Source organism: Podarcis bocagei (genome assembly GCF_964188305.1).
Source record: "Podarcis bocagei genome assembly, chromosome: 5".
Lineage (NCBI taxonomy): Eukaryota > Metazoa > Chordata > Lepidosauria > Squamata > Lacertidae > Podarcis > Podarcis bocagei.
In genome coordinates this window covers 84722785-84748402 of record NC_138129.1, presented here as the reverse complement: position 1 = coordinate 84748402, position 25618 = coordinate 84722785, and the positions used below count along the sequence as shown (strand labels likewise).

Below are 25618 nucleotides of genomic sequence, written 5' to 3'. Positions count from 1 at the left end.
TACCCAAATACACACAAGCATTCCTCATTTCTCTATTACAAGGGGGCAAGTGTACATCCCTGATCCCAGATTACTTTCTACCAATCTAAATAATATGGTTGGCATCCGTCTATCTCGAGAAACAACGGAGTGTGCCTCTGGGGTTGAAGTCAAACCACTGGAGAATCACAGCACCTGCTGTGGCTGCCGAGACCCAATAACCCATTAGTGATGCCTCCCACATTGTTTTTGCTGCTTTAACTGCACCGAAGGGACCTCTCTGGGGCGCCAGCCTGGGCAGTGTGTACAGCGGTCCTGGGCTGGCCAGATGACAAGACCCTCCTCTTGGCTTCCCTGATGTGGTCCAAAGGAAAGCAGTGCAATACATTTGGCTGCAGGAGCTGCCAGGAGGAGACATAAGAGACGCCATGTGTTTATGTGGGTGGCGCTGTGGGTTAAACCACAGAGCCTAGGACTTGCCGATCAGAAGGTCGGCGGTTCGAATCCCTGTGACGGGGTAAGCTCCCGTTGCTCGGTCCCTGCTCCTGCCAACCTAGCAGTTCGAAAGCACGTCAAAGTGCAAGTAGATAAATAGGTACCGCTCCAGCGGGAAGGTAAATGGCGTTTCCGTGTGCTGCTCTGGTTCGCCAGAAGCAGCTTGGTCATGCTGGCCACATGACCTGGAAGCTGTATGCCGGCTCCCTCGGCCAATAAAGCGAGATGAGCGCCGCAACCCCAGAGTTGGTCACGACTGGACCTAATGGTCAGGGGTCCCTTTACCTTTAGCATGAGGCTGCCCAGCCCGGAACAGCTTGGCTCTGTCTTTCTTACCCTATACATATCGACTTCAATACAAACTATTGTGAATAAAATTCTGCTCACGGAAGAGGACTTTCTTGTCTCCCCCTTGAAGCTCCCATAGATCCTCCTTAACCTTTTCTTCTTCCTAAATTAAGCTTAACAACAATTGTGGAAGAGGGTGATGTTTATCCTCTGAACCTAAACTTAGGGACTTTCTTACTCACTTCAACGTATGTCACAGTTAAGGCAGGAATAATGATTATGCTACACAATAATACAGCTGAGGAGAGGAAGCCAATTAGGATTTGGTCACCTCTGTACAATGCATAACACAGAGAAACCATGAAAAAGCTGGATCACAAAACTGGCTTAATCAGTATCTCCTAATTTCAATAATTCAGAGAGTGCTTCAACAAATTTCCTGCCTGCCATGTAAAGCACAAAATCTTTAAAATGACATCTGCAGAATCAATCGCGGATGTGGAAGTGTTATGCTTTTAAAATGCATTCAGTCCTACCTAAAGAGTGGCCCTTACCTGTCACATAAACAACAGCAGCATATATTTCATTGCTAATTAAAAACGTATTTAGCATATTCTTTTAATCCAAGGAGCCACAAGGCAGGCGCTCAGGCTTTCATTCAAAGTCATTCTTCAGCTTTGTTGCACTAAGTAGACTTCCACCTCGCTTGCGCTTCCACTACAGTTCTGATAAAGCTTTTATATTCGCAAGTCAAAGGTTAAATAAAGGAAAGGAAATGTTTTCTGTCAAACAGTCAGGTAACCACTAACAGTCCTGAACTATCAGCAGGAATCTAACTTCTAGTAATCAAATAAAACTAAGGAAACCGCCTTTCCGTAGCTAAATGTCTAATGTCTAGGGGCTACTTTCTGTCTGGAAAATTGACACAAAATGTGTAAAATTGAAACATTCTGCTTCTGAGGGATTTGCCTAAAGGAAGAAGGGGGGGCGAGCTTCAAGCACAGTCTGAGATGAAGAACTACAAAGGCTTCCCAAATAAACCTGTCTACCTTATTAGAACATTTCGTTTAGAAATCTAGGTGACAATTTTACAGTCATAAAATTTCATTAATCAAATCCAAGGCTGAAAATTTTAATGATGCCATCTGCATTTCACAGGATGCATAAGGTCAGCTAGAGACACAGACAGTAGTTTAACAAAATGAACCCAGTCAAATTATTTTCATGCATTTAGGAAGATATATACCTGGTTTCTTACGAGAGGGAGTATTAACAAAACAAAACTAAAAATCCCCCAAAGCATACTGTTCTTTAACAATGACACATCAAAGTTAACCCAGTAATTTGCACTGGAACTCTCAAGTCTGCACCATCATTAACGTGAAAAATTAAATTTAGACAGCAAATTTAGCATAGCAAAACGTGTGTTAAACAGGACTTGAGACATCTTTTTCAGTCTAAATAGTGAAAGGCAGATTAAAGGTTCTGTAGAAGCCTCGGCAACAGCAGGAATCCAGACTGTGAGCTCCACAGAAGAGGCAGACGAATGGGAAATACTATGCTGCAAAGCAACACACAGAAAGCCTGCAGAAAGTTCTAGCCACCTCTTGTGCTCTTTAAGCTGTTTATATTGCCATTTCGTATCCGTTTGCAGTTTTGCTTCCATTTTAGTAGCTGCGATGGGGGAGAGCAAAATGATTCATCTTTCTTCTTCTTTTCCAACTATAAACGTATCAAGCACAGATACTGATAAAGACCAAAGCGACACACGGCAGCCATTGTTAAGTGACAGAGTCCCAGGCGAGTTATAGTGGTCTATGAAAATAGTAGCCAATAAAGTGAACCTGGTGCGGTAAATTTGCAACATATTGTGATTTTTCTTTACCCTTCCAAAAAAAAAAATTCACTTTTCTTCCTCAAAACAGTGTAGATCACCTGACCCCACTCCACTCACCATTCCCCCTCCCCCCTCTTTCCCCTCTTTTCTTCCTAATTGTTTAAACCAGTTCATGAACCAAGAACTTATACATTGACCACTAACAAAGAAATGTATGTTGTAGATATATTTCCACATTTATTATGCTATTTTTGTGATATTCAAATGACATGAGAAAACTTGGTATACTTCTTTGTACAACATTATTCTTGTTTATAAAACCCAATAAAATAAAATAAAAAATGGTGTAGATTCTTAAATGGATCTTAGAGATTTATACCCTCCCCTTCAACAAATCCCCAGGGCAGAATTTAATTATTATATTAATAAAAGCAATCAAGGGCATATACCATGGGCAGGCAAACTAAGGCCTGGGGGCTGGATCTGGCCCAATCGCCTTCTAAATCCGGCCCGCGGACGGTCCAGGAATCAGAGTGTTTGTAGAATGTGTCCTTTTATTTAAAATGCATCTCTGGGTTATTTGTGGGGCACAAGAATTCGTTCTATTTTTTCCCCAAAATACAGTCCAGTCCCCCACAAGGTCTGAGGGACAGTGGACCGGCCCCCTGCTGAAAAAGTTTGCTGGCCCCTGGATACAGTAGTGGCTGGTGAGGCAGCATGACATTGCTCACCTGACTTCCCACTGTCCTGCATCGTTGCCAGTTACCAAGAGGTGAAGGCAGCAGGTAGCTGGGTGCGGGCAGAGTCAATTCAACGCTACTGACGCTGTGTCAGCACCAGGCTAAGATCCCCACTGCCTTCCCCCTCTTAAAACGCATGTTAGAAAAAGGCACTGCACCCCATCTTGCACTCGTTCTTGCACAATGATTCATGAAACTGAGCCATTGCCAGAATTTCTTTCGCTAGTGCATCTCTAGCTCCAACCCTCAGATGGAAGGGTGCACTAAATCTATATCACATTGGTGCAGGGGGCACTGATCTGCGCTGTGTGTTTGTTGGGGGTCACAGTCCCTTGATAGCACTCCTGATGTTGCTTTAAGGCACCCAAGCCATAGCTATGGACAGGAATGCACTTTTCCGTCTTTGTTTGATCTGTGAGCTATGCAGAGGCTGATTGTACAGTGTTCAATTTTATTGCTGTTATGGATCTGTGCTCCATTCCTTTCGGTGCCTTTTATGGCAGAAAATAGACATTCTAGATTTAAATATAAATAAAGATATACACTATCTTACATGACTATCCAAATGGATTCGGTTATGTTTCAGTTCACTATTATCTGCTTTTGTCTTTCCCTTTGTGCAATCTGCATCTCTTCAGAGCCAATCAATAACACAGTTAAGGTTGTAATATCTGATATTTTTAAAAACCAGAGAAGAGACCTGTTCACTTTAAATATATTCCTTACACTCAAATTATTTTCCCCCACTGCCCTCAAGAGTACAAGATGGATGTGTTTCCAAACGATACATACAGAGTATTTTTTAAAAAAAGGCTGGCCTGGTAAGCATTTAGCATTGCATTGTAAATTTGAAATTGTCACAATGGAAGGAATAATGGCAGTATTCTTATTAAAGCTTGCTGAAAAATTATAGCTTGCCACTTTTTATTTGAGCAGTTACTTCTACAAAATAACAGACCAAAACTAAAGCATTCAATTAAAGTTGGAAATTTGGTGCCTTAAGAATATAAGAAGGATCTAGCTAGATCAGCGTAACTCGGTCCAGAAAGATGCTCTCAGGAAGCTGGCAAGGACGCATGGAGACAATTGCTTTGTGTTGCTATTTGTCCACGGAATCTTGCATTCAGAAATACACTGCCTCTTAACATGGAGATTAATCAACATTGATAACATCCTGCTTGGCAGGGGGTTGGACTCGATGGCCCTTGTGGTCTCTTCCAACTCTATGATTCTATGATTCTATGATTCTATAACCTAACCTAAGAAGGTTAGACTACATCCACTATATGGCAAATTTCTGCACTGTGGTTGCATAAAGGTAAAGGGACCCTTGACCATTAGGTCCAGTCATGAACGACTCTGAGGTTTAATAACCCCAGTAAACTAATTTCCATGAAATAATGATCACTCTATAAGCTCTGCTGCTTCCTAGTACATCAGCCTTACACTTCTGGCTAGCTGCCCTGACTTGGTTTCTCCAGGGTATCACTGGTCCTCTACTTCATCTTTGTACGTCTGTCCCCTTCTTCCCACATGTATCGCAGTGCCACTGGTTGGCCTGCCATCTTCCTTTGTCACTTCTTGCTTTAGTACGACCACTGATAGCTCAAGTCTCCAAGCAGTTTCTCCATTTCCTTTGCTGCTCATATGCATGGCAGGTTGCTTGAACATTTGTTTTCAGCTGCGTTTACAGGCACCCAGGCTCTCCTTGAAAGAGGCAAAATGTTTCTTTCATTTGGCTTCTAATTAAGCAGTTTATTGTGGTCGTGCTGTTTATGTTTTAATATCTATTTTGGAGCAAACTGATGACAAGGTAACATTCACTGTGAAAATCCACAGTTGTAATAACATTTTTAATCACCTTGGCCTGTGGTGTTTTGTTGTTTATAGCACTTCTGTTTACCATTAAGTGTTCTCCTAATTCTGCTATGGTTGAACCGTACTAGCAAATGAGTCACTTCCTGCAGTTCCATGCTCATAAAAAAACCCAAAAAAATACATTAGTGCTTCAGTATGCAATTCTTGTTGAATGGCAAAAATTGGCCCACAAAAGGCATTCCCTCTTCTTCGTACAGTAAGCATTCTGCTATTTTACCTATTTATTGTGAACATTCTAGACATCTTCTCTCAATGGCCTGGTACAGATGAAACACTGACCCAATTCAAACCATCAACTCACTGGTCCCGTTCACATGTAACACTAGCCAGACCATGGCTTAGAACAAAAGGGCAAACATGTGGGCTTCTGGACAGGAGATCGCAGCCCCTTTGCTCGGGCAAGTCATTCCGCTGTTGCGCTGAGCTAAGCCATGGTTTAGCTAAGTGTGTCATCCAAACCCAGGTTCATGGTTTAGCTCTCTTCAGACACAAGCAGCAACCAAGGTTTGTCCTTTGGTTACCAAGCCTTCTTTGACTCAAGAACCTGCCTGTTTTGACACATTTGACTACAGTAGGATACAGGCTCCTCCTTTCTTGTTCCCTTCCTTCCTTTCATATGAAGTGCCCTAGTGGAGGTTATTTGGAAGCAGGTATGTCAGGGTAGGACAGCAGGTCTTTCCAGTCATAGCCCCTATTATTACTTCCTAAAGCCCTATAAAGGGAAAATAGTTGGGTGGGTGGGAAAACGTCCTGAAAATTAACCAACCAGAGCAATAAATTGAATTAAGCCAGGAGCAGCTGGCCAACAGGCTGTATCCAGCCCCCTCAATAGGTTTTTTTTTGGGGGGTGCTAAGACCCCTCCCCCAAAAAGGGCCACACCCACTTTTACAGTATACTCACTCCCACTTGGATATTCAAACCTTTGATTCACTATGGGTTAATGTAGCCCTCAATCAAAAAACGATTAGAAAGGTAAAGGGACCCCTGACCATTAGGTCCAGTCGTGGCCGACTCTGGGGTTGCGGCGCTCATCTCATTTATTGGCCGAGGGAGCCGGCGTACAGCTTCCGGGTCATGTGGCCAGCATGACTAAGCCGCTTCTGGTGAACCAGAGCAGTGCACAGAAACGCTGTTTACCTTCCCACTGGAGCAGTACCTATTTATCTGCTTGCACTTTGACGTGCTTTCGAACTGCTAGGTTGGCAGGAGCAGGGACCGAGCAACGGGAGCTCACCCCGTCGCAGGGATTCGAACCGCCAGCCTTATGATCGACAAGTCCTAGGCTCTGTGGTTTAACCCACAGCGCCACCCGCATCCCTAAAAAAGGATTAGCCACCCCTGAATTAAATACCTATCATGGGACACACAGAGAGGGAATTTGAAAACAACAGCTTAAAACAGGATTACGGAAACTGCAGCCCTTCAACTCCCATCAGTCCCACTCAGCATAATGGCCACAGATAGTGCAGGCAGCAACATCTAGAGAGCCACAGCTACCTCATTTCTGGTTTAAAAGAAACCAAAAAGATTTATGCTACCTCACACATACATTTGAAAATCTAAGCAGACCTTCAGCTATCAGTGCTCACATTTCACATGCAAGAAACAGCATCTCTTCCAAATATAAATAGTTCATAATTTTCTATGTGGCAACAACCACATTTCAATCTTGAGGGCTTATAGAGAAATGGAAACTGAGGGCTGGAGGAAAGACAGGCCTAATTTGCAAGAAGATAACAAGTGCAATGTTCATGGAGGGAGGATTCAGTTACCTATGTCAGACAGGACATTTCCAGTGCTGGCTGCCTCAGGGTATTGCATAGATTACATAACAGTATAAATGCTGTGGCAATGAAAAAGCAACTGGTCAAAAAAGAAATAGCCCCAAGAAGGACATAAGCAACCCTTTCCTGCTCGCTTAACGCTTAGAAGTAAGTTGAATCCTCCTGTATAGTTATGACGAATGCCAGCTTTGTCACAGCTAATATTAACCAAGATTCTCATTTAATAAGGATTTGAAACTGTGATTTATTATTGGGTTCAGATCCTGTTTAAAATGAAATTCTGCTTAGCATGAGGGGTGAATATGTTCCTAAGACAGGAGGAAATGGGAGAAAGAGAACACATGTTCAACACTGGTTTCAAATCTCTTAAGTGCAAGGAACAAAAACCATTATTACATCTGCACCAGCCCAGAAGATCACTTCAAGTTGTGGTCATATGTTTGACATTCATCCAGCACCAGTTTTAGTATTTCAGTGGGCTCATGTGGAGCCAGTGTTACATCTGCATCAGCCCATCTAAATACCCCACGATAAAGAGTACCGCTGCTTTTACTGTAGAAGGTGCAAAAATGTCACTTCTTTGCATTTGTGAAATATGGGTTTGATGATGATGATTATTTGTGAAATACTAGAACAGAATGTTAACAAACGTGCAAAAGAACATAGTATGAACTGGGCAAAACAGGAAACAAAACAATAATCCATCCACAAGAGACAACTGCAAAGGGTCAGTTCAGACAATCCTTAAAAGGTTGGATTTGGCCTTATATGCATAGTATTGTACACACACAGGCTGAATTTGGATGGGCTGCCCCTGGCACAGAAAGTCCGGGATGACAGAGGCAGGGCTGAACGAAATCAGACCTATGAATAACTGTCTGAAGCAGCCCAACACCCAGTCCTTTCTGAGAAAGTTTTCCAAAAATGCATTGCTTCCAGCAGCGCTGCGAGGATGCTGTAACACAAATAAATACCAGCCCACTTTGATTCAAGATGGATGCAAAGTAAGGGTATAATGCAGTCTTGTGACTAAGCTTAGGATGAAAAATTCACATATACACTTTCTTATGATGCAACTTCTTTTCTTTCTTTTGGGTCAGGAAGGAAGAGAAGTACCGTATTTTTCGCTCTATAACACGCACCAGACCATAACACGCACGTAGTTTTTAGAGGAGGAAAACAAGAAAAAAATATTCTAAACGAAATAGTGGATATATGATTTTTGTAGTTCATGCTGTGGCCACAGACATGTGATCTGACAGTGAGTTTGGAGTAGCCCAATGCAAAAATCCTGAGGATGCATGCTTTGTAACCACGGAGGAGGGAAGGAAGGGGAACCATGGATCCTCTGCTCACGACTGCAGCAGATCCCCCCCATCACCCGCAGGTATTCGCTCCATAACACGCACAGACATTTCCCCTTACTTTCTAGGAGGAAAAAAGTGAGTGTTATGGTGCAAAAAATACAGTATATCTAGTTATTTGCACTAGAACTACTTCTCTTCATTGTCCTAGGACAATTTGAATTGCAACTCATGCGTCAAATTTTTCTCCTTTTAAAAAAAAGTTACACAAATTCCTGCCAAGCCAGGGCAGATATGGTACATTTTCAAAACACCTCATTAAAGCTTCTTACCTTATGGAAAAAATAAGTAAATAAAATCATTTATAACTGTCAAGAAGTGCTATTGTGATGGTAGCAGGCCAGGACACATAAAAGTTTTTCAGATAAGCAGGGAATCTACAATTTTCAGCCAATGATTAATAATTAACTAAGAGAGAGTAGTTGGACAGGATAAGGAAATTACTAATTTGTTGTAGATAGCTACTTACCTTAGAATGCATAGGCAGACTTTGCCTCCTGATGTTAACCGGCAAAATCCAAATCTTTGTTTGCTTTCAATGTCAGTAAGCACAAAGGTAAAGTGCTGTCCAACCTGGGTCACCCTAGGAGGACAAGAAATATATTAGGCTGTTCCAACCCAGAAAGATGAGCTTAGAATTCATTTACCGTATGTACACTGACACTAACCGGAAAAAAATATTCTAATCTAATAAATCAAACAAGATAAAGTTTTATAAATAGTCACCGGGCGGGGAGGGACCCCTGACAACTTGATTCACCCTAGATTCACTACTAAAGGCAATTGTTTGTTCATTTGCCTATGTCTCCATGGCACAAGTAGCATCTGCATCGACTAGCAGAATTTCACCAGGGCTTCAGACTGTTCCATCCTCACCTTGTGATAGCAGGGGCTGAAGCCGGGACCTTTTCCATTCAAAGCATGCGCTCTAACACTGAACAAGGGAAACAGGGCTCAGTGGCGTTACACCAGGAGGGGGTGGAGTGTGAACAGAACTTGCCACCAGGTGGGGGTGAGGCGTGGAGGGTTCACAGAGCTTGCCTTGCCTGCCCAGTCTCACCTCACCACCGGAGCCAAGCGGGGCTGTGCTGTGCCACCTGCCACCATGCAAGGAGGAGCCCGGGTGGCTGATGTGGCCCTTGGACAACCCCCTCCCCACACACACACAATGGCTGAGCAGCCATTCAGGGAGGGGGCCAGGGATGCTGTAGCGAGGCCCGGCCCGGCTCCCAGGCCTAGAGACCCTGGCAGCAGGCAGGGCAGGACGGAGATCGCTGCATGGGTACACCTGGTTCGTGCCCCCTCAAAAATGTGCACCCAGGGTTATAACCCCCCTGCCCTCTCCCCCCCCCCACACACACATTTTGCCCCTGCCAGGGCCTGCCACATTCAAGATTGAATAGCAGAAAGAATTCTTCAGTCTTTATTTTATTTGAAAGTTTTAAAAATTGACTACATTTCAAGGTTTATTAAAAAGTGCTCAGATATTATTACGATAGCAGTTTTCCAAATTATATTGCTCCCATCAGGAGCATCCAGGGTCAAAACCAGGTGCCGAGTGATCAGTTTCGAAGGTCTTTTACCAGGAGTAACTCAAGGCTGAAGAAAGCAGACGGAAATAATGTTTATTACATACCCTGGCTCTAGCATAGCTCCACCTGCTCAGGCTCCCCATCAGTTCCCCCTGGCTTGGCTATTAATGTTCTTTCATTCTGGCTTCGGTCATCTGGCTGCCCAGGTGCCTTTGAAAGAACTGCACTCCCCTGTCCCCAACCTCTGTCTGATTTGCCCAACTTATTCAGACCTCCTGCAATTTCTGCCAGTCCAGTTTCTTAGAAATTCTGGTCTCATCCCAGTAGGGCTTGGCCTCCAGAACCCTGGGCTCTTGGCTGCCTCAGTTCTGATAGCCTGCTGCTCCCTCCAGCTAAGATTCACAGACTACCTGAGGAAATGGAAAGGTTCAGCACGGAATTCTATTTCCAACTTGACCCCAGTAGTTTTTATCGTTATTTATCATTACAGTGGTACCTCGGGTTAAGAACTTAATTCATTCTGGAGGTCCGTTCTTAACCTGAAACTGTTCTTAACCTGAGGTACCACTTTAGCTAATGGGGCCTCCCGCTGCTGCCGCCACCGCCGCACAATTTCCGTTCTCATCCTGAAGCAAAGTTCTTAACCTGAGGTACTATTTCTGGGTTAGTGGAGTCTGTAACCTGAAGCATTTGTAACCCGAGGTACCACTGTATCTGAATTTTAAAAGCAACCTGCTTTACAGCCCTTCATACAACCAGGAAGCTGCCTTATACCAGCACATATTCCAGTTGCTACACAATGCTATACATGGTCTGCCCCATCCCCATCTCCCATTATCATCTGAACAGCCCTGGGGGCCAGGCTAGGCTAGGCTAGGCTGAGAGAAAGTAACTGGTCCAATGCCAGTGAATTTCATGGCTGAGTAGGAATCTGAAATGGGACTTTCCAGTCACAGCCTGACATTCTAACCACCACACCAGCTCTCCATGCTTCATAAGTGCATGATTAAAAGACCAGATGGAACAACTTGCAAAGATCTGAAGGAGAGACACTTAAAAAGTAACAGTGTGACCTAGTGCTGAGTGATGTAACAGAGTCCTTTGTGCTTTATTTCTGCTCGTGTGCCTTCATCATTTTCTGTTCTAATCCAATGTCATGATAAAGACAGTAATAATAATGATGATGATGATTTATAATTTATACCCTGCCCATCTGGCTGGGTTTCCCCAGCCACTCTGGGCGGCTTCCAACAAAATATTAAAATAAAATAGTCTGTCAAACATGAAAAGCTTCCCTAAACAGGGCTGCCTTCAGGTGTCTTCTAAAAGTCTGGTAGTTGTTGTTCTCTTTGACATCTGGTGGGAGGGCGTTCCACAGGGCAGGTGCCACTACCAAGAAGGCGCTCTACCTAGTTCCCTGTAACTTGGCTTCTCGCAGCGAGGGAACCGCCAGAATGCCCTTGGCGCTGGACCTCAGTGTCCAGGTGGAACAATGGGGGTGGAGACGCTCCTTCAAGTAAGCATTGTTATTTATTGTCCCCACTCTTATACTTTGTTATTTGGGGATATTATCGTTTTCTTGTGTCACCATTTTGTCCTTAGATTTTTCTTCTCTCAAAGATATCCTGCAAGACAGTAGAGGTTTAGGGTCAGAGTATTTCTTCTCCTAGGTGGACTACCTTCCTAGGTTGATGAGCCCTCACTTCCCTCTACAGCACATTTCCCACACAAGCGGTACTACCCCTCTCCTAACACCCTATACACCCCATGGTTGTATGAGCATGGAAGAAAGAGTGTGCGGGTAGGGGTTTTGTGGCTCCGGCCATGCGCACCACTGGCATGCTGCCCCTAGAAGGTTAAACATGTGGCAATGTGGCCCACAGGCTGAAAAAGCTTCCCCACTCTTGACACAGAGGCAGGCCTTACACTGGCCATTCCACCCTTTGTAGGATTTGTAAGGATTCCTGACTCCACAAACCAAAGATGAAAACACAACCTGTAATAAATAGGAGGCAGGCCACTCCAAAGAGAACAAATTAATAAAGGAAACTGCTTTTTAAAAAATATTATTGGAAGCTGCTGGCATTGCCACCAGTCCTTGAACTGGAGCACAAATACAAATGGTTAAATGAAGTATTTATATAATAATACTGCAAACTCAAAATTGTTCATCAGAATTGCCTTGCTATAGTGAATGAATGAGCCAAAGGCAAAAACCCCAAACGACCCACAAACGTATATTCCAGCACATACTCCTCTCCTTGCTTCTTTGTTCAAAAGTAATGTTTAATGTATATAAACATCAAACCTACACTCTCTCAATGTCTCTACTATATGAATAAAGTTTTAAAATCAATATACATGTTCTTCAGTGAACAAAACTGATAGGGAGTATTTATACTGTTATGTTCATTATCAAGGCGTGAATTAAAGTTTTCTTTGAGGACTGATTAAGAATTTTCTCTCTTTAGGTATGAAAATTCGCATCATCAGCATCAAATGTAAGTTGTTTGGCCTTGGAGGAAGAACGCACTTTCTTCTAGATTTATGGCTCTGTGCAATCATTTAGGAATGGGGAGTTATTCATATGAGAGAATGTTTTTGCACAAAAGTTATGTATAGCCCATAGACACCACGTATTTAATGAATAGTGGACTCTGGTCCATGAAAGCTTAAGCCATTGTAAAACTGTTAACCTTTATGGTGCCACAAGACTGCTGTTTTGTTGCAACAAACTAATATAGCTATTCCTCTGAAAATTATTATGTTATATTTAGTAAATTGTCATACAAGCTGGCTTTAAAATAAGAATTAAAGTTGTGTAGTAAAACAGTAGTTCAGTTAGTATTTGTAAATGAACAGGACAGAAGTTCATAAAAGTACGATTTGTATGAAGAGAGTAAACAAGAGATTTCATAATGGTATTCTTGAACATGGGATCATCCAAGCAAAGTATGTGGCAACAGATCTGGGATACATAAAATAAAATTCTAACTGTTCATAAGTAAATTGTGAATCTCACTAACCATGAGTTTAGACAACTTTAAACATTTTTTTTAATACTTCTAAGCTTCTGGTTAGAAGGTCTATAAATAGGTTATTAGCTATAAGTGCTAAATGAAAACTCCCTGTACAAAATGCAGCATATACGTCAATACAGGTTTCTGATGAGAAACAATAGGGATAAGCTTGTAAGGTTCCCTAAGAGAATCTGCTAATGTTGGGGGCAGAAATCCTGTCTAGATAAGATTCTTCATGTGATCCACAAAAGGCAGTTCCATTATTATATTTATTCTTTAGTGCCATTATACAGGGATGAGAAAAGTACAGTGACACTGTGGAATGTGGCAACAACATGAAGCTTTAGGTTTCATGCTACATTTTGATCTCCCTGCTGAAAGAAAAATGTATTTTGCATACCTTAAATATTTCTTTACAATACAAGTAAGGTGCCACATATCTCTCCAATGTTTGTTATGCATGGCAAACATTTTTCTCCAAAAATTAATTAACAAAGGCGTGTCAACAAAAGCAACATTATTACTGCACGCCACCCCAATATCCTAGTGGTGAGAGAATCCAGGGGTTTCAGCTCTTACCAGGATTTGGTTTCCATGGAATGAAGGTTAGTGGAGCCTGTGGTGTCTTTTAAGGTATATGGTTTTATTTACACATATATACAACCTGAGCATAAATGGAGGGACTCATAAGATTAACACAACAAAAGATCTTGCTCCTTCATTCATCACAAGTTTGAATTCAGCACAGCTCAAGCAATGTCTCTGTATCTAGATTCTTACGACTGCTTTCTCTTACGTTCACATACAACTACACTCCCATTGCACTTCTATCTACCAGCCATGGGGGAAGAGGAAAGGCCCACCCATTTACCCTATGGCACAGAGCAATTTCTTTGGTTATGCTAAGTATGGTGCTTAAGTGGTCAGCTAAGGCCAATTGTCTAGTTTGGGTCTAGATTTTAATCCTTACTGGGGAAAAGACTCAAAGAATTGGAAGACTGACCCACCCACCCCACAAACTAACAATGTTATGAAGAGCAAACAGAACAAAAATAGTTCCATACTATTTTTTTCACTTTGTTAATACTTCAAACATTTACTAGAAATGCACCTCCATCCTTGAATTGAGCATACTTTTAACTTTTACTTCTGGATCTACCTTCCATAGGTCAGGCTCCAAATTTCAACGGGTTAGAACAAAAATGTAGCAGAGCCCTGCCTAGATTGAAAGCTTAGAATACTATCCAAAAAGCTGCAACATTATATGAACAGGTTATGGACATGTACCGCAATGCGCTCTACGTGGGGCTACCTTTGAAGGTGACCCAGAAACTACAACTAATTCAGAATGCGGCAGCTAGACTAGTGACTGGGAATGGCTGCCAAGACCACATAACACCGGTCTTGAAAGACCTATATTGGCTCCCAGTACGTTTCCGGGCACAATTCAAAGTGTTGGTGCTGACCTTTCAAGCCCTAAACAGCCTCAGACCAGTATACCTGAAGGAGCATCTCCACCCCCATTGTTCAGCCTAGACACTGAGGTCCAGCTCCGAGGGCCTTCTGGTGGTTCCCTCACTGCAAGAAGTAAGGTTACAGGGAACCAGACAGAGAGCCTTTTCGGTTGTGGCGCCTACCCTATAGAATGCCTTTACATCAGATGTCAGAGGAATAAACAACTATCTGACTCTTAGAAGACATCTGAAGGCAGCCCTGTTTAGGGAAGCTTTTAATTTGATGTTTTAATGTATTTTTAATATTTTGTTGGAAGCCACCCAGAGTGGCTGGAGAAACCCAGCCAGATAGGCAGGGTATAAATAATAAATGATGATGATGATGATGATGATGATGATGATGATGGAGATATGAACCATACGAAACAGTGCTTCTCAACCGTAGCTGTCAACAGAACATAGTCTGAAAATAGCTAATAGTAGCAATTATTTTTAACCCACCAACATGGAAATACTACTCCAGAATATTTGGACGCTAAACTGTATTGTCACGATCCACTTCATAAAGAGAAGTACACCAAATCAGCACATACCATAAAACTTATATGGAAAAGTTGATAAAACAATGGAGAATATCCATTCTTGGTCCTGATCTTGATTAATTTTTTTACAGATGATGGAAATAGACTTCAAAAAACTTTCCTCATAAATTAGACATATTCATTGCATTAGAAAGGCAAAGCTATGGTTTTTAAAATATGTTATATGCATGCATGCTTTGAAATTAAAAAGAAATTAAGTAATCTCAAACTTCCACAATTTTCAAATGGTTCATAGAAAAGAAACTGTTTAAGAACTGCTGTGTTATATTGATTTGCTTAACTGAGCAGCATGCAAACAAAATGTATTGTAAGTTAAGTAAAAGCAACAAACAGACCTTAAAATACTTTTTTATAAAGGGATGACGATTTGGTCTTTTGTTTATTAGAAGAAAAAAACCTTCAGCTCCAAGTTCCTAGCTCGCAGGGAGGCTCTGAAAACCTTGATGATTCCATATTCTCAAATAAGCTAAAATTGTTATTCAAACCCACTTCAGTTCACTGCATGTGCAAGTAGTAATTCATTGGAGATGAAACAGTGGGTTCATATTCCTAAAAATCACTATATAACAGCATTTTTATAGTCTCTTCTGTCCTTGAATGCTATGTTAGGTGAATAATGTGGTGTAACTCCATGTAATTAACGCTTAATAAAATAAAATATATGAATTCAATTATATAGGACACCACCTAATTTCATTTATCCATTTAAACAAAATATATATATATCTTTAACCACCTTTCCATGTCTTTTGAGAAAACACAACTTTCTATTCTACAAGCTGAAATTCTATTCCATATTGCAGTTAATGCATCTTCCACTATTCAGTGGAAAATTCCATTTAGTTCAAATAGGAATTTAGGTAAATTGCCTGTTGAGGTATTGCATTTTTATGGATGTAACACTACAGTACATCATATATGCATGATGTACAATTTAGAATATTCAGTTCTTCTTGGAATGTAATAGAAAATGATGCAGTAGTTTGGTAGCATAAAAAAGTGTAAAATAAAATGTGTGCTAATGGAAATCACACATCAACAAAGATATTGTCTATATCTATAATAATACATATGCTACATGTCTCTAAAATGTTGCTATGCATTTATTCTCACACAAATCCCTATGATTGAGCTGTTCTCAGCTTCTTTAATTTATTACTTCGTATAATCATGCTATTTACCGAAATCCTAACCACTGGATGGCAGCAAGAGAGCCTCATGTGCTTTTAATGTCCCTAATTTTCATTTGCTTTACCTTCGTTACCAGTTTTAGATTCAATGGCATGCAGGCAAACATTACATTATTTTTAATGTGGTTTGTTTAAACTATCCTTTTACAACAAGCCAGGATCTGAAATCACAGTTTGATCCTGGCTCATTCTCAAAAGCCGCAGCTACTCAATTCTCCAAATATGGACATCATGGAGATCTGTGGTTTGTTTTAAATCAGAAGTGAGAGCTTCTGATCTCTTCCACAAATGTATGAAAGAGGAGGAGAGGAGAGGAGAGGAGAGGGGGAGCACATGAGCCTGGGGCTCTCTGAAGCTTTGTCAAATAACAGGAAACCATGGTTTCCCATTACATCCAGGCTGTGCCAGAGTCTTGTATCACCTCAAACACTAACTGGCTTATTTTGTGGCATCTGCTCTCATGATCCAGAGCATGCTTCATCAGATGCATGATGGCATCCTCAATTCAGGTAGCTCATCTAATGAAGTGGACTGTACTCTATGAAAGCTGATGCCTCAAGAAAACTGAATAGGGTTTTAACGTGCCACTATCATTCTAGGTAGGATATTGAAATGTGTGGATTTTTTGTTGTGTTCTCACTCGGCCCTACTTTTCTGAACATTCCAGTTCTTCCATTTCTTGAATCTTGATTTACCTGTTTTTTAAGCATAGTTTGATACTGTCAATCAACTTCAGTCAGAGTTTATATATGAATGGGCCAATATAGGTGTATCTTCCAGACACTTAACCACAGATCAGAAGAGGATCACAGAACTGGGCCTGCCTTCGCTACTCTTCCTCTCTTCTCACACTCAACTTTTTCCAGCCCTTCCCTAGATAGCCTTTCTGCACCGACCTTAACCAAGGCTATCTCTAACAATTTCCCTGTTGCTTATGAGTTTCCAAACCACTTCAGACCCTGGCTTCAATTACCTATTTGTATCTGCTGTCGAGCCTGGGCCATTACATGCCTGACTAAAGATTTCTTTCTTTCTTCTTACAAGTGAGAGCCTCTGTCTGCATGTTTTGGGTGGGAGCCAGGACATGTAGTTTAAGCATAGTTAAACTATCTAGATTTTAAGCCTGCATCAGTCCAGTATGTTGAAGTCACAAAGCAATATATGTCTGGAAGCCTTCCAAATCTCCTATCTGTACACATCTGGAATCATTCTCAAGGTAACCAAATATGCAAATCTATCCAAAATAAGTTATGCCGGCTGCTTGCACTGGGGGTGGGGGATAAGACCTGTGAATCCACCCAAAATTCAATTGTGTGGCAGAACAGTGTACTGCAGTTGAGAGAATGTTGGGTTTAAATATGAACGATTCTGATTAAAATTTCTGCTTGGCACTGAAGCTCAATGTGTGGGTTAGGGGCATTCACCATCAGAAAGAAATATAAGAGTTTCTTTCAATTGGATTAAAGAATTATGGAGAATTCTGCCCACTGAATGATACTGTACAGGAAGGCTCTTACCTGATTAAAGAAATCATAGCCTACTAATCACATGAAATTTAATCAACGATAATTACAGAGATTTCCAGATTTCCATGTGAATAAAACAACAGTTTTTAAGGGGGGGGGGGACGCTTTGTTTTTAAATAAGTAAGCACACATCACAACAGGCACCATTATAGAAGAGGCATGATTAGTAAAGGAGCAATGACACTTCTAATATAGCACCTGCCACATCTGGTTTTTGTAACTACCTGTATTCAAAATAATTCATGTTTTTTATAAAATCTATAAAGTGAGGAAACTTTGTGATCAATTATTCTAGCCAAGTGATTCAATGTTGCAGCCCTACAGTGGATATTTTAAGCAAATGTAAGGATATTAGAAATTTATAACCATACAATATTCTTAAAACCAACTCTCAGAGCACATCTGGGTTTGCACATTTTCAAGATACATTCCAATAAGTTCTTCTGCACCACTGCCACTGAAATGAATAGACATGGCACAACAGCCCAGATGAGTTGTATGTTTATACAACTCCAGTTCAACAGTGCTTAAGCAGGAAAGATTCCCGGTAAAGTGTGCTGAAATTATTCTGAAGATTCTCTAATACCTACTCAGAACACAATATTATATCCAAGTATTGAACTAGGCTACAATGCCACCTTTATCAAGAAAGCATATTGTTATCTCTTTTAATGCATTTCCAGTTCAATTGGCGCAAACTGAAAGACCACATGTTGTTATAAGAAGTCTATTCTGATATACAATATATTAATAGCAAAAGTATACATTTTTCCATTAAAAGCCTAAAGGCATATTTGAAAATCTAAGACACTGACAAGATTATAAACTGACTGAAGACTGCAGTTGGAAAAGCACTTTGCTTCTTAATTTCTCTGAAACATTGCTGCTACACATCACTTTAGTCTCCCAAAAATAAATAAACCATACTTTCCAGCACAAATAGATTTGTGTACAAGTAGTATTAATTTTGCTTATTAAATAAAGCAAAGACAGACATACCTTGCAATGTCAAAAGGAAAGCAGAATTTGGGTACACTCTGGAGTACTTCCTGTAAATGCAGAAGAAAGAATGTTAGGTGCTTAAAAATTACTTGTAATACTGTTTGGGTTTTTAAGATAATAAATAAATAAGCAATATTTGGCTTCGGGGAGAATGTAACTATAGCACACGTTCCTGGACTGAAATAATTGATTATTAAAAAGGAATTAAGTTTGTGCTTTGGCAGATTGCAAAGACAATGCCATGGAAACCCCAGGAGGAAAAGGCCTGGCCTGAAGGGTATTAACACCCTTCACATCCCCGCTGGGATTCCCTTCAACAAGGCCATATGGATTTTACAAGAAGCACCGTACCATATGGGTAGGCCACGTCTGCTGCTACTTGTACTACAGACTAGCCACAGGGACTTCTGACAGATCCTGGCTCAAAAATACAAATGTTGTTTCAATTAAAATGCAAGCAGAGAAAGGGGAACCAAGTTGGCAGCAAACTGAATTTACTGAGAGCTAAACAACTCTATATGCGTTTCATAAGCTAATGCTTTAAAAAGCTGGAACTCTTCACTGGGTACAAAGCATAAATTGTACAGTTAACCCTTTAGGGCAGCGGCAGCAGCACAAGGTCACAAGCGCAATTCATTCTTAATTTTAAAAGAAAATAAACTTAACGTCTCCATAATCCTACAAGAATTGTAAACTTGTTTTTCGCTTTTCTATTTAAGATGTTGTTTTGCAGCAAGTAATGTGTGTTAATATAGAAATAATGTTGGTATAAAAAACTACACGATGCCTGGAAAAATTAGTAGAGTAATAATGGAAACTATTATCCCAAATAGACAACATCGGTAGGGTTGCCAGCTGACTTTTAGTCTAGAAAATGAAAATCACACAGAACATTAGTAATACAGTGTAGCAATGCCGGCAGTGTGCACTGTGTTGTGCAGAGTAACAAAACAATGAAACTGGATTCTGCCATTAGGAATTTACAATCTAAATTTTGAGAGAGAGAAAGGGAAAAGCACACATAGGAAGGATGAATATGAGCAAGTGCTAAATAAAATATATTTAGGCCTTAGTACATCTGGAGATAAGAAACTTGTGAGTAAAAGGCTTTTTTTAAGGAAAGGAGTAGCTAGGTTAGAGAATTACACATCAGAACAGATGCACCTTATTTCAGATACCAACTTCACATACATGACAAATCAGTGATTGCCATACTGCCTGCTCAAGAGTCTTCTGACATGAATGGAAGGCAGTATTTTGAGACAGCTTGGCAATAGGCATTCCCATGTAATATGTGGTCCAAGTGTGGATGGAACTTGGAATACAATGAGGACATCTGAAAACTTTAAAGACACTCCTAGGACCAGGTCAACATGGGTAGGAAACTATCTAAATGAAAAGGTAAAGGTACCCCCTGACCGTTAGGTCCAGTCACAGACAACTCTGGGTTTGCATGCTCATCTCTAAATAAATTTTTGGTTTTTATGGAAGCCGCCCAGAGTGGCTGGGGAGGCCCAGCCAGATGGGCGGGGTATAAATAATAAATTATTATTATTATTATTATTATTATTATTATTATTATTATTATTATTATTATTATTATTACAGATATACAAATTAATGCCCAGGTCCTTTAAAAACCACAACAACAATCAGTGTTGAATAATTACTCAGATTATTTGGACTATCACAGTAGAGAAATCAGCATTTCTGTGTTCTGTAGGGTATGTTTTTTATATGCTGGGCTTTCACAGTGCTAAATATAGATTCCTGTTAACAGAGCACCTGAAACTATACTTAGCCCTCATTTCTTAACAACACTGATTAGTAAGCACAGATGATGGCATTGCTGGGGATCTGTATTTGCAAAAATTCATTACATTCCTGTGATATTTCCGCTCCTCAATCCAAAATGAGCACAGAGAGAAAGAAGATAGATAGATGATAGATAGATAGATAGATGATAGATGATAGATAGATAGATAGATAGATAGATGACAGATAGATAGATAGATAGATAGATAGATAGATAGATAGATAGATGATAGATACATATAGATAAACGTATCAGTCTCCTCTGCAATATTGTACGAGGCAGATGAACTACAAGACTTTCCCACTGCTGTTTTCCATCCCTCCCCCTATCCTCAATTGGCGCGCATGCGTCTACAAAGACACACACACAAACGTCTGCAAAGCACAGCCTCAGCTCGCTTCCCAACTGGCAGGATCATCCCTCAGGGGACAAGTCTTTAAACCTCCGCACTCTTTAAAATTCAACCAGCCAGCAGGTCTATAGACTGGTGTATAAACAGTATAGGGAGGAAAAATCCTCTCAGCTTATGTCAGTGACAAAGCAGCTCAGCAGTTGACTGTTTCTCCCCTGACAGTGTAAGCCAGGTTTACACAGATCAATAGATGGAAACCTACCTAGCTTGCAGGGCTCAGTTTTCTCCCTTAATTACAGGTGTTATTCAGATTTTTAAATGAATGAAAATAACATGCTGTCCAGAAGCTTTCTAAATGCCTACTGTGCAGTTGGTTTAAAATATTCATTACACAATGTAAAAATAATGATATATTTAGAAAGTATTACTATGCATCTTAAAGCTGATTTTGCATAGCACTGACAATATTTCTATGACAGGCCATTGTTCTACGAAGAATAAAAAGCCATTAAACTTGCACTTAAGGCGTGCCTTGGCTGGTAGACAGACCAAGTTGACAGATTTGTAAAGAATTGCTGCCACTCTTGCTGCAAAGATGGACTGAAGTGTTCATTCTCTGCTAATGAAAAAGTATTATATAGATATCTGTATACAAGGAAGATGTCTACTGGATAATGCCTTTTGGCTATGTCCTGGATACATCTGGATGTTCTAGGAGTCATATGTACAGTTCAGGAAATCAGAGAAAGAAATGCATCTCTGTATATAGTGCAGGCAACTGGGAATCTTACCGTTATGCATCAACAACAAAGCTATCAGATCAATCAGTTACCACTTTGCTCGTTAGAAATGGTTTAAATTTAGAAACAGTTGTTAGAAATGGTCCACAATTTAATTAGTTATCAAACAAATGCTGGACACTGCCCTTGCAACAACGAAATATGTATTTTATTGAATTTCTGTTTGTTCTTAGATGAATGGCATAAGCTCCAAGGCACAAAACTGAAACAACATCCTTTGTTGAGGGAAAAGGAATAATTTTACTAATCTAGAATACGATGCTCTAGAGTACTCAAGCAGCCCAAAGACCATACTGATTAAAAATACTTGGGGGGGGGATCCAGTTATCCTCCTGTTCTCAGTCTGAATTCACTTCAACCTGACATGCCACTGAACTGGGAAATGTCAAGTTAAAGTAAACTCTCTTTAGATGATAATGTTCCATATATAAGCCTGCATTTGTTCACTTCCTCATCTGCGCCACTAGTACAGACAAGAGAGGTGCCACCAAAGAGGAACGATGACCGAAACAGTTGACTTAGAAATATCATGCCAAGTAGGTTTGGAGTATCATCAAGGGGCAGACCTGGATAATGGATATAAAAAGGGAGACATCTTGTATGAAGACCATCACTTCCAATCCTCGGAGACCTAGGCCACTTGGCACTCTGCTAGTTCATCTCTTTTCCTTCCGCCTTTCCTTCTTGTTCTCTTTGCTTCTTGGGTTCTCCATCTCCTGGGCCTTTTCACTGAGCTTTCCAGCAATGTTGCCGGCCAATGCCTCTGTCTCCTGCTTTTTGTCAGCACAACCCATAGGCCTCAGTGACGGAAGTGCCAAGTGTGGCAACATTTCATTTCTTAGCGCTCCCTCCGCAGTAGCTGAACATGCACTGGCATCAACAATCACACAGTCAATGGCTAGGTGGAGGCCACAGGAAATCAATTTTAGCCAATTATAAAGTGCAGGTATTAATTAATTGGTGGTGACCTATTTAAAGGCAAATTGCTGTTTCCCATTTAAGAGCATTTGTTGTACTGGAAAGGAGACAATGTCACGAAACCTTCATCTACCAAGAATAAAAAACCAGAACTAGAATTCCTTCCTCTTTAAACCTTCCTCACCCCCCAAAAAAGTATCCAGAGGATGGAAACAAGATCTCTTTAACTTGTGTTTCACCTAATGATGAAGAGCCAGTTTTTCGGTTCTTAGGGATGGGGCGTCCACCACTGCTATGCTTCTGGTTCCCAATAGGCCTTCAAGCAACCTGATACCTTCATAGCACCTAAAGGGCCTCATTTGAATGCCTGCTACCTCCTCTCAAACTCTGTCTCAAGACTCCCACCAGATACAGACTCATGGCATTGCCATCAGCCAAGATTTTCCCTTCCCACACCTTGCTTTGTGTACCAACTAGCCTGATGAAGAATTCTGGAGTACACAAAAGCTTGCATACTGTCTTGATTTATTTTGATTGGCTTAATAATGGTATAGCTCTATCATGGTTTTTGAATTTTTCTCATGGACCAACATAGCTCTTTTTTTACTTTTAGTATCTGTATAACATCACAGTAAACATTGAGGAATCTTGTTATCATTACAGTTCTGTCGAGAATTAGAAACCATTTTATTTGCCATTCTTAAACTGAGAGTCTCTAAAATATGATAATATTTTAAATACCTCTAAATATTTATAATTAATGCCAATTCCTAAATTATCAGAACATATTATGGAGCATGGCACTTGTCTTTTTTTAAAAAAGGCATGCCTGGAATAGAAGAATCTGAGTGAAGGAATGACTGCCGGGTGTGGAGCACACTTCCACCCGCTGGGTGTGGAGCACACTTCCGCCCGCAGATGAGCCACAGCTGTCTGAACATCATGCCCTCTATCTAACCTTTGGCTTTCTCAGTGGTCTGCCATGCCCTGTCTTGTGACCATTGTCTCCTTCGTCATACATTGTTCAAGGGGAAAGTAACGCAGTGGAAACAGGTGCCAAATAACTCTGTACCACCCAACGATTGTGTGATTGTAAGATGTATAAAGGGCACAGTCCAAAATTTATCTGACTGGTTTTGCATATTGTGCTAATAAAAAGAGGCTCGGCAGAGCTAGCTGGCAGCTTGCTTATGCACAGCTCACCTGCATTACCAACTCCTGCCTCATGTCCTTCACTTCACTGGGGAGTGGGAGGGGGCAACAGGGCTTGTCCAGCTGACGCATGGGGAAGCAGTGGTGGCTGCTGCACTAGCCCACATGTCAGCTGTCGGGCAGGAAGGCTGATCAGCCTCAAAAGGCCCCACTGCACCTCTGGTTTGTGAGGCGACCCTCCCCAGAGCCCAAAGATGTCCTCTCCGGGGTGCTCCCCATTTCTGGGTTCCCAGCACAGTGTGTGCATGCATTCACATGCAAATGGGGAGTTGCCTGTACTCCAAATGTGGTTGCACCATTCCACTTTTCAGTTCCTTGAGAACTCTATGCATGCATGCATGTATGTTTATAGAAGTATTTCTATGCTGCTATATCATAAAATACCTGGGTGGTGTACTACATTAAAATATAAGACAACCTTAAAAACAATACAGATAAATCACTGAAGTGGCTAATCAAAAAATTATTAAACAGCTACAAAGGCCTGTCAGCATAAAAAGGTCGTCAAGAGAAGTCAGAAGGGAGGATGGCTGCCAAATCTCTCCTGAAAGAATGTCGCACAGCATGGAACCTACAACACTAAATGCTTAACTTACAGTCTAGACCAGGCCTCTGTAACATGAGAGACAATCAGCACTCCTCCAGATGATCTCAGTGAACAAGCTGGGATATAAGGACAGGCGATTCTTGAGGTATCCTGTGTCCAAGTTGTTTAAGGCTTTGTATGGCAATACAAGAACGTTGAACCTGACCTGGTAGCATATGGATAACCACTGCAGATGTTTCAGAAGAGGTATCACATGCTATCAGCTGTCTGCCCCAATCAGCAATCTAGCCATTGGAGCTTCTGAACCAGGCCCAAAGGCAGCTTCACATAGAGTGCATCGCATTAATGTAGTCTCAAGATTACCAGCGCACAGACAATAGCGTCAAAGTGATCCCAATTCAGGTATGTCCACAGCAGTAAATCTGGTAAAAGGCACTTCTAGTCATGGAGGCCACCTAAATGTATCCAGGAGTTACCACAAAGCTACATAACTCCTTCTTTAGAGGGAGTACAAGCCTGTCCAGAATAGGCAACTGGCAAGATTGCTGGACACAAGAACCACTTGCCAATAATAATAATAATTTATTATTTATACCCCGCCCATCTGGCTGAGTCTCCCCAGCCACTCTGGACAGCTCCCAATCAAGTGTTAAAAACAGTACACCGTTAAATATTAAAAACTTCCCTGAACAGGGCTGCCTTCAGATGTCTTTTAAAGATAGGAAAGCTGCTTATTTCATTCACATCTGAAGGGATGGTGTTCCACAGGGTGGGCGCCACTACCGAGAAGGCCCTGTCTGGTTCCCTGTAACCTCACTTCTCGCAATGAGGGAACCGCCAGCAGGCCCTCGGCGCTGGATCTGTGTCCGCCAGACACTCAGTGCCAACAGAGCCTCAGTCTTCCCAGGATTCAAATTCAGTTTATTAGACCACATCCAGTCCACTACAGCATTATAGCACCAGTCCAGTGCTTGCACAGCCTCTCCTGGTTCAGATAATATCAAGAAATAGAGTTGTGTGTCATCAGCTGACTGATGACATCATGCTCCAACATTCCTAAGGACTTCTCCCAATAGCTTCATAAAGGGACTCCAAACTTTAGGTTGCAATGCTATACCCACTGATCTTGGAGTAAGTCCCACTGAAGTTAAGAAAACTTAAGAGGCTGAGCTATTAATGTACATTTGGCTCTTACATAATAAACATAAATGGGCCTCTGCATTAAGAAAAATGACAAGAAAATGAACTTCAGTGTGTGCAATAACAACTGATTGATATGGT

General features: G+C 41.2%; 1 protein-coding gene across 2 annotated transcripts in view; it reads right to left on the bottom strand.

The window, feature by feature from the left end:
- DENND1B (DENN domain containing 1B) overlaps positions 1 to 25618 on the bottom strand; it is a 184398-nt gene that overhangs the window by 97600 nt on the left and 61180 nt on the right. For both annotated transcript variants that reach the window (XM_081194375.1, XM_081194374.1), the window contains exons 4-5: positions 18690 to 18739; positions 8836 to 8949 (exon numbers count right to left, since the gene is read on the bottom strand). In XM_081194375.1, the coding sequence (XP_081050501.1) occupies positions 8836 to 8949; positions 18690 to 18739 (164 nt within the window). The remainder of the gene's footprint in view (positions 1 to 8835; positions 8950 to 18689; positions 18740 to 25618) is intronic.